We start from the raw sequence: 14,352 nt of genomic DNA, 5'->3' as shown, positions 1-14,352 counted from the left end.
GGGGGAGAAGGGGGAATCAGGAGAAGAGATTTTTCAAAAAGAGAGGGAAAGAAAATGTGAAAAAAGGGTTAAGCCGACAATCAAGTCATCTGAAGTCATATCACCAAATGGCAACTGTTTAATGGTTTAATGTACTGTAGAAGTGAAAGATTAGCTCTTTTTTTATTTTTTTTTCAGAGAAGCTTGGATAAGACTCTCCGTTAAAATAACATTATTTCAGTTTTCTTTTATACATATTGAGACTTTCAGAAGGGTGTGCTTGTTATGTACCTGCAGTCTTTCTCCAGGCCTTTGGACTCATCAGTGCAGTAGAAGAATTTCCCCTTAAAGAGCTGCACAGCAATTACAGCGAAGATGAACATGAAGAGCATGTAGACGATGAGGATGTTGAGAACGTTCTTCAGCGAGTTGACAACACAGTCGAACACGGCCTGAAAAGTATTAAAACACGCACGCACACACACACACACACACACACACACACACACACACACACACACACACACACACACACACGCTTTTAGAACAATAAAAATGTATGAAATTATGCACATCAATACAAAGTTCTCAGGAGAAGGTATTGATATATTCATTCCATTCCGTTTCTCTTATTTGTATTTTTTTAATAGGAAATTGTGAATCATTATTTCCAAAACAGGTGAAATTTGACTGAAATAAAAAGTCATCATTTTCATTTTCTACTTTTAAAGTGGAGGGATGTTCTGATTTTTACCGTAAGCAGCAGCGCTTCTGCATTTTCTCGGCTATTTTTCTCTACACTTGTGACTATAGGCACTTTTAGACTTTTAACATAGCCAGACATTTTTTGGTAAAAACGTTTTGTCCATGAAAGATAAATCTGTTCCAGTCACCTGTGGTGTGTTTGAAAGGTTTTCCAAATGCAAATTCACATTCTGCTCACAGCGTGCTCCTACCCAGTGGACAGGCGGTGCTTATCTGCAATCTGGTTGTCTAAAAAGTCGTTTGTCAGACAAAAGCATCCCTGTTCTTACAACCAAATGAGTGCGTCCTGAATACATGAAGGCACATTTGCACGAAGTCTGTTTTTGTGCTCCCTGCCTGTCACTCTCTCCAGCTGCATATCTCTGTCAGCTCGTGTTGCGATCTCTCCGTGAGATGAAGTGCTTTGTCGATCTATCCTGACATGTAGGCAATCTAACCGATGAATATGCTACTGTATGAGTGATCCATCCCCATCAAGTTTTTTTTTTTTTAAATTTTTTATAAACTCCAGAGTGAGGACAGAGCATCATGCTCCGCTCCTCTTCCAGCCTGTCCGTCAAACCCTTTTGTCCAAGTATCAAAGAGGAGTCGGTCGGACGGGCGTCTGTCTGCCAGTTCCAATCTGTCTCACTCATCTCACTTTTATAACTCCAATCAGATCTCTCATGTTTTGTCAGATCCATTACTTTTGGATGATCAGCTGCCTTCCCACACCAGAGGGAAGCTGTCATTTCTGCGTCAGAGGGAAATGTACGATCTTGCCCAAATGGCACCCATCTGTGACATCACCCATTGGTTTGTGAACTAATGTTCTGAACCCTGGAGTTTGGAATTTTACCGTCACCATCTTTTTTATTTTGGAGACGGAAGTGACCATATTTGGACGAGCTGGGGAGAAGAGAGTGGTGGATCTGACACAATCTGATGAACGAGCTATAGTGGAAACCTGACTGCACAACAGGCCTCTCAATCAAAAAGACACACCCCCAGACATACTGCTTATTGAGACCTAATATCTAATACCTCATGGGCTTATTTTTAGATGGACTGCCATAAAACTAATAAGGAGGGATTTTAGTAAATGACACCATTATGACTTGTGGAAAACATGTATTTATGTTTGGAGCCTAGTGGCCCTCAGTGGTATTGCAGCGTTAGTAACTTCCACACTGGTCTCACTTTTCAGATGCAGAAGCTACGTCCACTTCTATATACAGTCTATGATCTTGTCTTGATGAGGGTCACACAAGCAACACTTTTGTTTTAGTTTTTAAAGCTTTGTCACCATTTTCACGGTGCTTGAAATTGTTTCTCTCTCAGTAAAATTTAAAACTGTCCAACTTCCACAATTGATATAATCAGATTTTTCAGAAGTGAAAGTCATGTCACCAGAATGATATAAAACATGCAATAATTATATAAAAATTCTATATATTGTGTAGGTTTGTGAAAATCTGGGAGGTCACAATATCTTTAGTTCTTCTGATGTGACAAACTCTCCATAAGTACAGTCAAATTCACATATTGCTTCTTATAATGTCTATTTGTAACACTACAAGCTCTTTACACTGTAATTGTAATTATAAATGGTTTACACTCATAAAGTGCTTTATCACCTGAGCAGCCTCAAAGCGCTTCACACTTTGCCTCATTCACACACATTCACACACCAACAGCGGCAGAGCTGCCATGCAAGGTGCTTGCATGCTGTCTGCCAACCCAATGATTAGAGGGCAACCTGCTGACTTTGTAAGTAGTATAGGAAGTGGTTTTGTACATGCACACATTTTTTAATAAGATCTGAGACAAACAAAATTTTAAAAAAACCAGCAGACAGGAACGGACTTCACCTCTGCAGTAACCTAACTGCAGCTACAAAACACAACAACGTGGCTATATATGTCTAAACGACTGCCAGTTTGTCACCAACAAATGAGGACAAGCTCTTGGCTTATTATTATAAAAGCTAACTGAGCACCAAATAGGTCACATGATTAGAAAAGAGCAGGTGCTGTTAGAAATCAAGTACACACTGAAGGTTCAAAAAAACCTTCTCAAATGACTACATATATCAAGAAGAGTCACAACAAAGGTCATGACACAACATCTGCCACACAGAGACAAATCATCAGTGAAAGTACATTATATCATAGACACATTCAGTATAAATGGGTTTGACTGCTAATTGGCGGACAGCCACTCTCTGGTACAGCATTTAAAACGGCGATTAAGGAGTTGAATAGTTATGCCAGAATTCTTTGAGTATCACACTCACCTGCTTTATGCTTGTAGGGTTCAGAAGGTAGTTCGCAATGAGGTTCAAAAATGAGTTTCTTAAAAAGTGTAAATGTTCGTAGAAACTTGTCAAATGACTTTTGAAGTGTAAAGCATTTCTTTGCTCTATGTCTCTTTTCAAGTCATGTTTTTGTAAAATATGAGTTATAACAAAGGTGATGTTTTATAGTTTTAATAGCAAGCGGTTGTAATTCATGACCAATATAAGAACCTTTTACTCCATTCAGACAGAAAAGTTTACAGGGCAAGTATAGCAATGTAAAGTGCTTTAGTGCCCTTGCAAAATTGTAGCGTGAAACCAAAACTAACCAGATCGAATGTTTGCAAAGTACATGAATCTTGGTTCATACCTTTGTCCAGGCTTTTAGGGGTGAAAAGACCGTTAAAAGTTTCCTGTTTTTCCACAATCCGGAGCAGATGAAATCTTACATCTTGAGCCAGATACATCCATTCCTCCCTCATATACCGTAAAAGCATTTGACTCATGGTTGTGTGTGTGCTGCACTAGCCGCTCTGCGTTTTTTTTTGCTTTCAGACTGAAGTGAGCGGCTGACAGATTGGATTACTGTACCTTCAGTTTGGGCAGCCGTTTAATGGTCTTGAGTGGCCGCAGGACTCGGAGGACCCTCAGGGACTTGATGGTGTTGATGTCCTTGCCTTTCGTCCCTCTGTGCGGATCGAGATTACAGTTAGTCTGGGTGATGTAGTGCAGTGGATCATCATGTAAACCCTTTCAACTCAGGCTCCATTAACAAGATGTGATAGCAGCACAGAACAATACTTTGTTATAAACTGTTAGTAGATACATGCATGTGAGTGAATTATGTTATTCTACAGAAACCTGCTGCTTTCTAACTCCATACGTTTTTCCCTGTTTTCTTCCCTCCTTTTGTTTCTATCCTTCTCTGTCCTTTAATTCTTTGTTTTCGTTCTGGAATTTTCTTTTGTCTCATATTTATTTTCCTTGGATTTTTTTCTTTTTTCCTTCATGTTTTTTCATCTTTTGTTGTCTCTTCCTTCTGTCCATCCTTCTTTCTTTCCTCCTTCCCATTCTTTATTATCTTCTTTCCTTACTTCCTTTTTTGTCTGATATTTCTACATTTCTCTTATCTCATTTCCTCATTCATTGATTTCATTCATTTCATTCATTCATTCACTCTTTCATACATTCCTTCTGTGGAAAATCTGTCTTTTTCTTTCATTCACTATTTTTTTTTCTTAGCCTTCTTTTTCATTCTTCCTGTTTGTCTGTCCAACCTTTTATTACCCCTTTTTTTCTTTCCCCCTTTTTCTTTAGTCTGCCTGCTTTCCTTCCTTCCTTCATTTACTTTTCCTTTTGGTGTGTTTTAATGCAATTAAAATTATTTGTAATATATGATAAAAAAAAAAAAAAAGGTTTTCATTACAAAAATGAAACCTATCTCTGCTCTTCTTCACAATTTAGTACAATTTAATACATTTTCTGCATACTTAAAATTTTCAATGAAGGACTAATATTTCTTTCCACTGTACTATGGGTTCCTTGACCACTTATTCCACCACACAAAGCTAACCCTGTTTCTGTTGAATAACACACAAGCATCTTACACTTTGTGCAGTAACAGTACACAAAGAATCCGCCCCTGGTGAAGGAGGCAATTTCTTTGCAGGAACCACTGCTGTCATTGCAGACACTGTTCGTTTTGTTAACTGGTCACTGGAGTGGGAAGTAAGTGTGGGGGTTTAGGAACTAGCTGTTATGCAAATAACATGCGGCTGAGCCATCACTCAGTCAGAGAGTGACATTGGCCAAGGACAGTGGGAGAGGGGTTTTTAATTAATCAGTGACACACACGCACAATGTGGCTGTCAGTCTCCATAAACACTGTTTCTTTTTTTGTTTCTTCTTCACTTTATTAAAACAAATTCTGAGCAGTAGAAAGTGAGTATGTGTCTATATTTATATGTGCACACAGCATAAATTGAATGTGTGAAGGATGCGGAGAAGGACATCAGCAAAAAAAAAAAAAAAAACAGTAGTCTAATGGACCGGTTAGTCGCCCCTAGAGGCCCTGCTGCTCCTTACACCAGTATGTTACAAGGCAAAGCTACTGACCAACCAATGTTTTAATCACAAGCTACCCCTACTGTAAAAAAAAAAAAAAAAAAAAAAGAGTGCTTCTTACTACCAATTGTAAAAGATCAGCATGCACCCGCAGGCCATTAAACAGAGATTATGAGAATACATGAGGCCTTTATCCAATTTGTTTAAGTGCACTCGTCCTCATGGAGCAGCAGAATATGGATGACAAACATCTGCTCACAATCATTCAAATTCAGTTCAGTGAAGTGGTGCTCACAGTATTGTGCTTTGAGTGGCATTTGGTTTTACTGGTCTCTGGACAGTTTTGTCTTGTTGCTTTTTGTTGCCTTTTCAGAACCAACCACATACACTGTAAGAATATTTAGAAAGTGTGTTTACTTGCTCTAATATACATAAGCTGTAAGTGTCAGTATGCCTGGTAACCAAGCTTACTGTAACCGAAGTAGGATGTCCCAACTATGCAGAATTATGGATTGCACTGAATGCCCAAACAAAGCTTATTTACTCATTTATTTGCATGTAAATGTGTGATTAACTGGATTAAAAAAATTTGCTTGGCAAATGCGCTGGCAAAGTGGAACCTTTTTCTCCAGTGCCTTCCTCCCTGTGCCTATTTTGCTTTAAATATCCCCAAACACACCAAAACACACACTCACACAGGCCCAAAATCAGTCTGCTACGCAATAGCCCTTTTAAAAGACATCTAGTTTGCAAGTGGAGTGGTTTTTGGGTCCCGGGGACTCATGACACCACTCATGAAAAGTGCTAGAAAACCAACCTCCAAGTCACTACAGGGCGAAAAAACAACTTGAAGGATGAAATTTGAGTATTTTTTTCAACATATTCTGAGAGAACAACAGAGCTCAACCTGGAAAGACGCATGGTTCCAAATATCTTACATTCTTTCTCAATGAAAACTCTAGCTATAACAAAACAGCATGCGGCTCTCATGCTCGGATAAGTTCGATACCCTGGCATGCAATCTGCAAAGTCAATGCCAGTCCTGCGATTCAAGGACCTCAACACATTGAGATGGCAAGAACCGTCTCCCAATAGCTTTCAGAAGCGGCATTGGCGAGGAAGATGCGACGTGTGTGTGTGGGAGTGGGTTGTGTGTCCGCATTAATGCAGCGCAGATCAGCGCTGATTGAAACGTGCTCAGCAGCTGGGCATGTGAGGTCAATCATCATGACTCCGGTCCTCAGGGCGACGAGCATTTCCTGTTTAGGAACGCAAGATCTGACGCCGAATGAAAAGCTCTTTACTGCTTTACTAAAACAGGAAACATGATGCTCGTTCTATCGAGCTGTTTCACATTTACAGAGAATTCAATTACTTGATTCATTTGATATAATGTACAAGAAAATATATTCAGATATAGTCCAAACGCATTTTTTTTGGACTTATTAATTTCATTATTTGAATGGTAACTTGTGAAAGTATATTTTGATTATTAAAAAAAAAAAAAAAGGTTGGAAATCAAAAGTAAAAACCTGTGCAGCACAAACAATCAGTAGTGTAGGTCAACAGTTATGTTTATGTTCTTTTAGAGGATGTGGTACATAATCAGCAGCTCATTTGCATGTGTTTTTACTGGGAGTATTTTCTGAGCTGTTAACACCAAAAATTTGATCATCAGGATCTTGTTGAAGTTGTTTAGACAAAAAAAATTCATAAATTAAGGTAAAAGGTGGTTTCATTTGTCATCCTGTTCTAAAAATCAATGTATTTTTTCCAAAAAGACAACAAAACAACAAGCACTACATGTTTTTGTAAAGGGAAAAAACAGGTGTCTATGATTATTTTCAACACACCCATTGTAATGTACACCTGCTCCTCAGAAAAAAAACAATCAAGGTGAATTCAGGTAAAAATCTATAATCCTTTATCTACTTCTTCCCTTCATAAAGAAGGAGAGATGTAGGTGGTGGGCAAAGAGGTCAAGGCAGTAATCTCTGCAATTTGACCGATAAAAACTACTTTAGTCATGATTAAAAACTTTTTAGATCCAAGTCAAGTAATAGAAGACTTTGATACATTTGATAAGTGTGAGTTTTAAGGTGTGAAGATATTCAGTACAGCGATACGTTCGTCTTCTGAAAGCTATGAGGCGGAGTTCCCAATATCGTCTTTTTGTCTTGATGTCCCAATATTGGGACAAGAGGATACTTTTCAAAAAGGGAGGGGAAGGGAATCATGGTCATATCCCAAGCACCTTGGGATGGAGGGCGACAAAGTTAATTAGGAGGTTAATTAAAAGGGAAGTTGTGTGTTTCACATGGGTGGGGGTGGGGAAGGGACGAGTGGGGTCGGTAGGCAAACAGTAGATAGGGACAGTTCCCACCTGGCCACGCTCTGTTGTGATCTGATGAGGAAAAGCAATGATGAGCAAACACAAGCAGACAATGCACAGGAAGAAACACCGGCACATAAAGAAAGACAGAGCAAAGGAAACACTTTAAGCAGATATCACACAGGCATGAAGATACAGTGACCGTATTGGCCCTTAAACTTACCACATGAAAAGAAAACAAAGATAAGAGACATATAGTAGCACTTCCACTGATCGCCCTTCAAAATCAGAATGCTTGAGACTCGTCGGAAGAAATGTTAGAGGGAAGTGTTTGTGCCAGCTGGACACGAGAATAAATCACATTTATAGCTCCAGGATGATCATGATGACATAGACAGTTGTTTAGTGTGGGGGGAAGGAAAGACGAGAGGACAGTGTTGATAAGAAACAATCTGCTGTAAGACTGCATTCACACTGCAGGTGAGAAAATAAAATCACACTTCACCCCTCATTCTAAATGATATGCGGTCCTAAATCTGTTAACACGATGCATCAAAGACCTGATGTCACTTTAGGCGAGCTTCTGTAACTAAATACAATCCTATTGAAGGTATAGTTCATCTACCTTTAATCTGCCAGATCAGATTTTCTTAGAACATCTGTTTTACAAGTTGTAAGGAGCCAAGGCTCCACCTGGGACCAGAGTTGGATCAGGTACTGGTCTCAGGTCTGTGTGTCAATAAGTCCAACCCTGGGAGGATCTGAATGTATTCAAGCGAAACTCTGATCACAATTACTGTGGGAGAAAATATTCTGTACTGTACTGTACAGGACTGAAAGACAATTGTTTCTTGGCAATTTGATTCATAGATATTAAATTGGTTCAAAATTAAGCTGGCTTCAGTATTTTTTTATTGTTGATGCTTGATGTAAAACACTACTTATAACTGTTATAAATATTTATTTTAATTTGTTTCTAGGACTTTTCTATTTTCTGAGGACATTTGTTGGACATTACTTTTTGTTTGTGACTGTTATTGTTATTTGGCAGCTAAATGCTGCTCCTTGTATTGTTGTTCTCTCTCTTTTTCGGAGTCTGTCTCAATATGTGTAGGTTTCATCAGACTAGTCTCAGATCCGGTCTAACACTCTGGATACATGAAGGCTTTGAGTCTGGTGTTGATGGCTGTTTCCCTGAAAACAACAAAGCCAAATCAGAGCTTTTTAAGTGGGATTAAGAATGAGGACCTCTTCTTCCGGCTCAGTGCCAGAAAAATAGGCACTCAAAACTGGGTGTAGATTAACAAGCCAAAAGCCCTTTTTCCACTGCCGGTTCCAGCTCTACTCTACTCTACTACTATTACTTGACTAGCTTTTGGTATGAGGTACTTTTCTGGATTTTGTTTTCCTTTGCAGACAGTAACGCTTCAATTACTATAGCAACACTGCATGCAGCTATCTTCAAGTGGACGGAGGAACATAGGAACATCTGCAATTCCTCGAATGACTCTAGTATGGTTTTGGGGGTTAATTATAAGTCGGGTGGTCCACAGACTAAAAATATACTGTGGAGGCTATAGTAGCTTGATAACAGTAGCAGCAAGGATGTCCCTTGTCACTCATGCAGTCATGATTCGTGACAATTCTCTCTGACCAAGCAATGGTCTGCACTGTTTTTATGTGACCTTTTAGTATCGACTTAGCTCTCTTGGAACCTCATTGGGGGTGATACCAAAAAGAGTACGAGGTGCCAGGAAGTATCTGCAATTTATGCCTGATCAAAAACCAACGAAGGCGGGCAGAGTCGAGCCGGGCCGAGCTGGCACTAGCAGGTGGAAATGGACTGAAATGTCAACTGTTCATAGCAAACCCAACTTTCAAGTCAAAAATATTTGACATTGTGAATGCAGCCTGTTACAGGCTTGCATGGCATGAATGGGAGTTGATGAGAGAGTTGATTGGAAGGACAACATTCTGGACAGGACGTGGATGTGGGAAAGAGGGATGAAGGGGAAGTAGTTAAGTCTGATAACCCCTGAATAAATTAATCACACTCTTCTGAGTATATCAGGGCAGGTATGCTGCACACACACACACACACACACACACACACACACACACACACACACACACACACACACACACACACACACACACACACACACACAGTAAGGACCTGATTTACTAAAGGTTTGCGTGTGTAAAATCACAAGCAGATCTACTAACGACGTGCAGTGAGGATTGCTTCTTTCAAATGTGCAATTTAACACACGTCCATTTTGCGTGTTTGCCTGCATGCATATGTAATATTGGGCATTTCTGCTTGAAGATGCAATATACTGGGAGAGGAAATGCAAATAGAACAATTTAGCACCCGCAACGAGATTTACTAAACCTGAAAGTAGAAACAGGAGAAGTGATTGTGTATTTTAGTACGACTGAAAGGAACGTATTAATCTGATGCACAAATCTGGAGAGGCAGCTGCTCTTATTGTGGTGAGAAGGAGACGCAGGAAACTAAAGAATACGTAGAGAACGTGGTTTCTCACCTATGGGAAAACTTTTGAAATGACAGAGTCAGAAATTATTCAGACATATCGTTTGTCCAGCGATGACATTTCTGAGTTACTGAATGAACTGAATAATGATTGACAGCCAACAACAAGGAGGAGCCACGAAATACCAGCAATTAAAAAAAACTTCTTCCGACTCAGCACTTTCCTGCCTCTGGGTCATTCCAGCGTATCGCTGCTTGGATATCCCACCCAGTCCCGTTATTCAGGTGTGCTGTCACAGGTCCTGAATGTGTCCAGCAGAATTCACAGGTAGCTTCATAAGGTTTCACGAGCACTCGCGAGACACTGAATGAAACTTATTCACCTGCTCATTACAGAAAGATCTGGACCTGCTGATCGTTGTTTGTTAGAGGATCTCATCCACTGTTCCTCCTGTTTTATTTGCCAACGTTTTATAATAAGCTGTTTTTTTCCGCCTAATGTCTTGCCATGAACTCATAATTTCATCTGCTAATCTTTTCGTTTTTCCGACGGCATTGACTTCCTCACCGATAATCTCCCATATAGTGTTTTGTCCTTGTTATAATTATAATTATTAATCTCAATGGAATCAGATTTCCTTTTCCTTTTGCGGTTGTTCTGTGTTTTTCATGGCTGGAATCACTTTAACACACGCAAACACCTAATTTAAATAGAGCGATTTGCACCTCATATCAAAGACGCACTTACTCAGTAAATCACCCGCAAAACGGGTACAAAATAAATGTGGAAACTTTAGGGGAAAAAAAACGCAATTTAGTACCCTTTATTTGAGATCTTAGTAAATCAGGCCCTAACTGAACATCCATGGTTAGATAATTACTGACAGAATTATGAAACTTAGATAATCCTGTATATGTATTAAACTTTGAATCTTTGTGTCTAAAAATTTGAAAGAGAAGCTACCATTCACTATGTTTAATAGTTTTCACTTGGCATCTTTTTTGAGCTTATCTTAGACAGCTCTTTTGTGATCCTTTGTGTTCATGACTATCTGGAACACCTTATAAAAGCCTGAACCTTTGGAACTGCTGAAATGTGTCTGGCAGTACAGTACTTTGTCCAATCACTGTGCATTATGTACATTGTTCCTGCTAACACCTAAAATATAGCCGCTAAAAGGAAAAAAGGTAATTGCACTTATGAAACCTGAATACAGATGTAACACAAACACAGTTATGTAACACAAACAGAGTAAATGCAAGTACCTTGTGACTGTGTTGGGGATGATAAGAATAGCAAATAACAAAATATGACATTTGCTCAAAAACATTTAGCCATCGGTGGCTAATGCAGACTTTAAACTTTGCAAATGACACTGGCTAAGATGGACAAGAGAGAAAGCAGAGGCCACAAACAGGAAGAGATACACATGAACTGATAGACAGACAGGCAGAAAAAGCAGGCATTACCCCATCAGGCTCCTGAAAGCAATCCAAGCCAGAAAACAAAGAGGGAAGGGGACGAAAAAGTGAGCGAGAAAAGACAGAGACAAAGTCAGCGACAGATAAAAGACAGAGAGAAGCATCAATCTACAGCTGGCAAAAGACAAAAAAAATCAGAGTGACAGGAAGCGTTACGAAGAAAAACACACTGGTGACAAACTGGAGAGCTTCAGGACAGAGTCAGTATGTGAAATAGTGGCAAAAAAAAACTTCACAACACTGTTAGAAACTAAACATGTGAGCACTTTCTTTCTCCAGAGGCCCAGATTGATAGCTTGTAAAGCTTCAACAGCTCCTCTAGCTTTGGATAACATTTAATAATGTTTGCTGGACGCTGTTAAAATCATGTAAATGTAATTTTTTAATCAAAATATGATGATTTATTTTTAATCAGCATATCAGGTATATTGAACTCCAATTATCCATTTTATTGCCAGTTAACGCTCACTGATAAAATTGACTCCACCAGTACTTGAATTGGGCAACTCATCACCTTCATGGAGTTAATTGATGTATTATCATAGATTACATTCCAACTCAACACTTAATTCTTACTTTCAGTACAGTATCCCCTGAACACTGTAATCAATGCACATATTCCTACTGGAGTTATTGTGTTTCCTACGTCCATCCTTTTCCTGCTCAAAATAGCCGACAAAAATATCCAGCTGTGTGTACAACATGAGGCGTAGAGTTAAGGCTTCTGCTTGGGAGCCAAAATCCCATCCCCAAAAAAAGTTGTATTAATGGAGCAGGTACTGTGTAAGGGATTAAATGCAAAGTTACAATTAAGTGGCAACTCAAGCCTGGCAGTTACAAGCAAATCCAATCCTCCTGCCCCCTCCTGAACCTTAAACCCATCAGCCAAATTGTGCATGGCCCATTAGATGACTAGCAGAGAGCGACCGCGGAGGCTTTATGTAACTATGAAAGTGGAGTTTGACATAGTCATGTTGGCAAAATAACCCCGAGGCAGCACAAAAGCCTTGGAGTTCATGGGGAAATAATTGGATGAGCACATTACAGTTGTTTGTCGGAGCAGGGGCAGCTAGCTTCAATATGCTGCATGCTGGTCTGCTCCAAGTGAGGGATCGTGGAGAGATGGTAACATGAGCAAAAAACACAATTTAAATACCACGCTACCGGTGATTTGTTTCAACATGTTGTGGTGTGGTTGAATACATTAAATCTGGAGGATTGCTGTGATTTTAAAGTTATGGGCAGCACAGTGAGGATTAAAGGAAAAACTAACTTACGAGCAGGCGAAGGCCACCAGAGCACCGCTGACCACAATGAAGTCGAGAATGTTCCACAGGTCACGGAAATAAGATCCAGGATGGAGGAGCAGTCCCAAGTCTATCATCTAAAATGAAACAATAAACAGTAAAAGAATAATAGATAAAACGAGACAGAGGCTGTGTTCCCTTCGTACACTTACATATATAGTACTCCTACATGTTACTACTTGAACTTTGACAGGGTAGTGTTGTCTCAAATCGCACACTGCTGTTTTGCCCTTACCTGAAATAACTGTAGTATTTGAATGCATCACCCGCCAACATGTCTGCCAGCTTTAGTTATTTTACTCAGAATTCAAAGTTAAATTAAAACACTCTAGGTTGGCGTTCCTTCCTTTTCCACGATGTAACCAAGATGCCGACTATTGAGGGTGAAAAGTGTCCATCGTCTAATACTTAATTGGTGGTCTGTTTTGAGTACACCATCCATGCAGTGGAACACATGTTTCCCTACTTGACAGTGTGAACGCACTTATGCACTCAAAATAGTAAGTGTTAGGACGTAAGTGCACCATTTGGATCAAGTCTTATCTCTGGCAATTACCAATGCCAGTGACATAGTGCTGTCCACTGTGTGCTAGCCTTCTCACAAAGCTCTGGTCTGGTGACTGACAGCAAAAATAGTTTAAAATGATTATTGCTCATCATGAAACAAGTCCTAATTAAATTTAAAAAAAAAACACCCTGAAAAGCTCAAAGTCAGAGTCTAAACTTGAATCATTGATGTTCTATTGACCTGCAAATGATCAAAATATTGCAAAGCGGCTTCTTCAGAGCTCAAATCAAAATGCACCTACATTTTTAAGAGCCTTCTCACCTTAATCACCATCTCAAAAGTGAAGACTCCAGTAAAGACATAATCCAGATACTTTAGGACCTGCAAAAACAGAAGAGTCAGGAAATATCCTTTGAGATGACTCATCAACAACCAGTGACAGATTTTGCCAGTTTAATACTCATTGGAACTGTGTGTGTGTGTGTGTGTGTGTGTGTGTGTGTGTGTGTGTGTGTGTGTGTGTGTGTGTGTGTGTGTGTGTGTGTGTGTGTGTGTGTGTGTGTGTGTGTGTGAATGGACCAGATATGCACAACAATGTTCCTCTGTCCTGTCAGAGGTCTCAAGCTCTGTTAGTTTTATACTCCTCTGCACAAACACACACTGCCAGAACAATCACCCAAACACACACACAAATAAACAACGCACGCACACAGCCTCACCTCAGTTTCCCTCTGCCCACCTGACTAGAATACTAATTAACTGTGCTTGTCTGTCAAAATGGAAACAACTCAAGTCACGTCTGTGTGCATGTGTTCCATCCTCATTCCCAACATGGGCTGACGTAACATGTATGTAAAGAGTGGTGAACCATTTTGCAAAACTGGATATGCGCTGCATTTGGCATTGTATTAAAAACATTCGAAACTCAACAATGAATTGTCTGAGCAAAATGAAATAAAAAGGTTTTGTGCTTTGGACCACTTGTTCCTCAACATGGGTAAACTGTCAAGGCCTGTTAGGAAGGACTTTCAATCCTAAATCAGATTTGTTTATGCGTGAATCCTCATTCGTTCGCGCGAGCATGCACGTTTCCGTCCAAATACTTGTCTGTGTGTGTTTGTCTGTCTGACAATCAGTGTGTTT

General features: G+C 39.7%; 1 protein-coding gene across 4 annotated transcripts in view; it reads right to left on the bottom strand.

Annotated features, from left to right (window-relative positions):
• Nucleotides 1-14,352, bottom strand: part of cacna1bb (calcium channel, voltage-dependent, N type, alpha 1B subunit, b) — a 173,463-nt gene that overhangs the window by 43,782 nt on the left and 115,329 nt on the right. For all 4 annotated transcript variants that reach the window (XM_069161397.1, XM_069161406.1, XM_069161424.1 and 1 more), the window contains 4 exons: nucleotides 13,531-13,590; nucleotides 12,672-12,778; nucleotides 3,611-3,707; nucleotides 271-431 (listed from right to left, as the gene is read on the bottom strand). In XM_069161397.1, coding sequence (XP_069017498.1) covers nucleotides 271-431; nucleotides 3,611-3,707; nucleotides 12,672-12,778; nucleotides 13,531-13,590 — 425 coding nt within the window. The remainder of the gene's footprint in view (nucleotides 1-270; nucleotides 432-3,610; nucleotides 3,708-12,671; nucleotides 12,779-13,530; nucleotides 13,591-14,352) is intronic.

This window comes from Embiotoca jacksoni, unplaced genomic scaffold (genome assembly GCF_022577435.1).
Source record: "Embiotoca jacksoni isolate LCO1_2020_lvr unplaced genomic scaffold, fEmbJac1.0.p SCAF_10, whole genome shotgun sequence".
NCBI lineage: Eukaryota > Metazoa > Chordata > Actinopteri > Embiotocidae > Embiotoca > Embiotoca jacksoni.
Note: the sequence above shows the minus strand (reverse complement) of the source record. Positions and strands in the feature narration are given on the sequence as shown.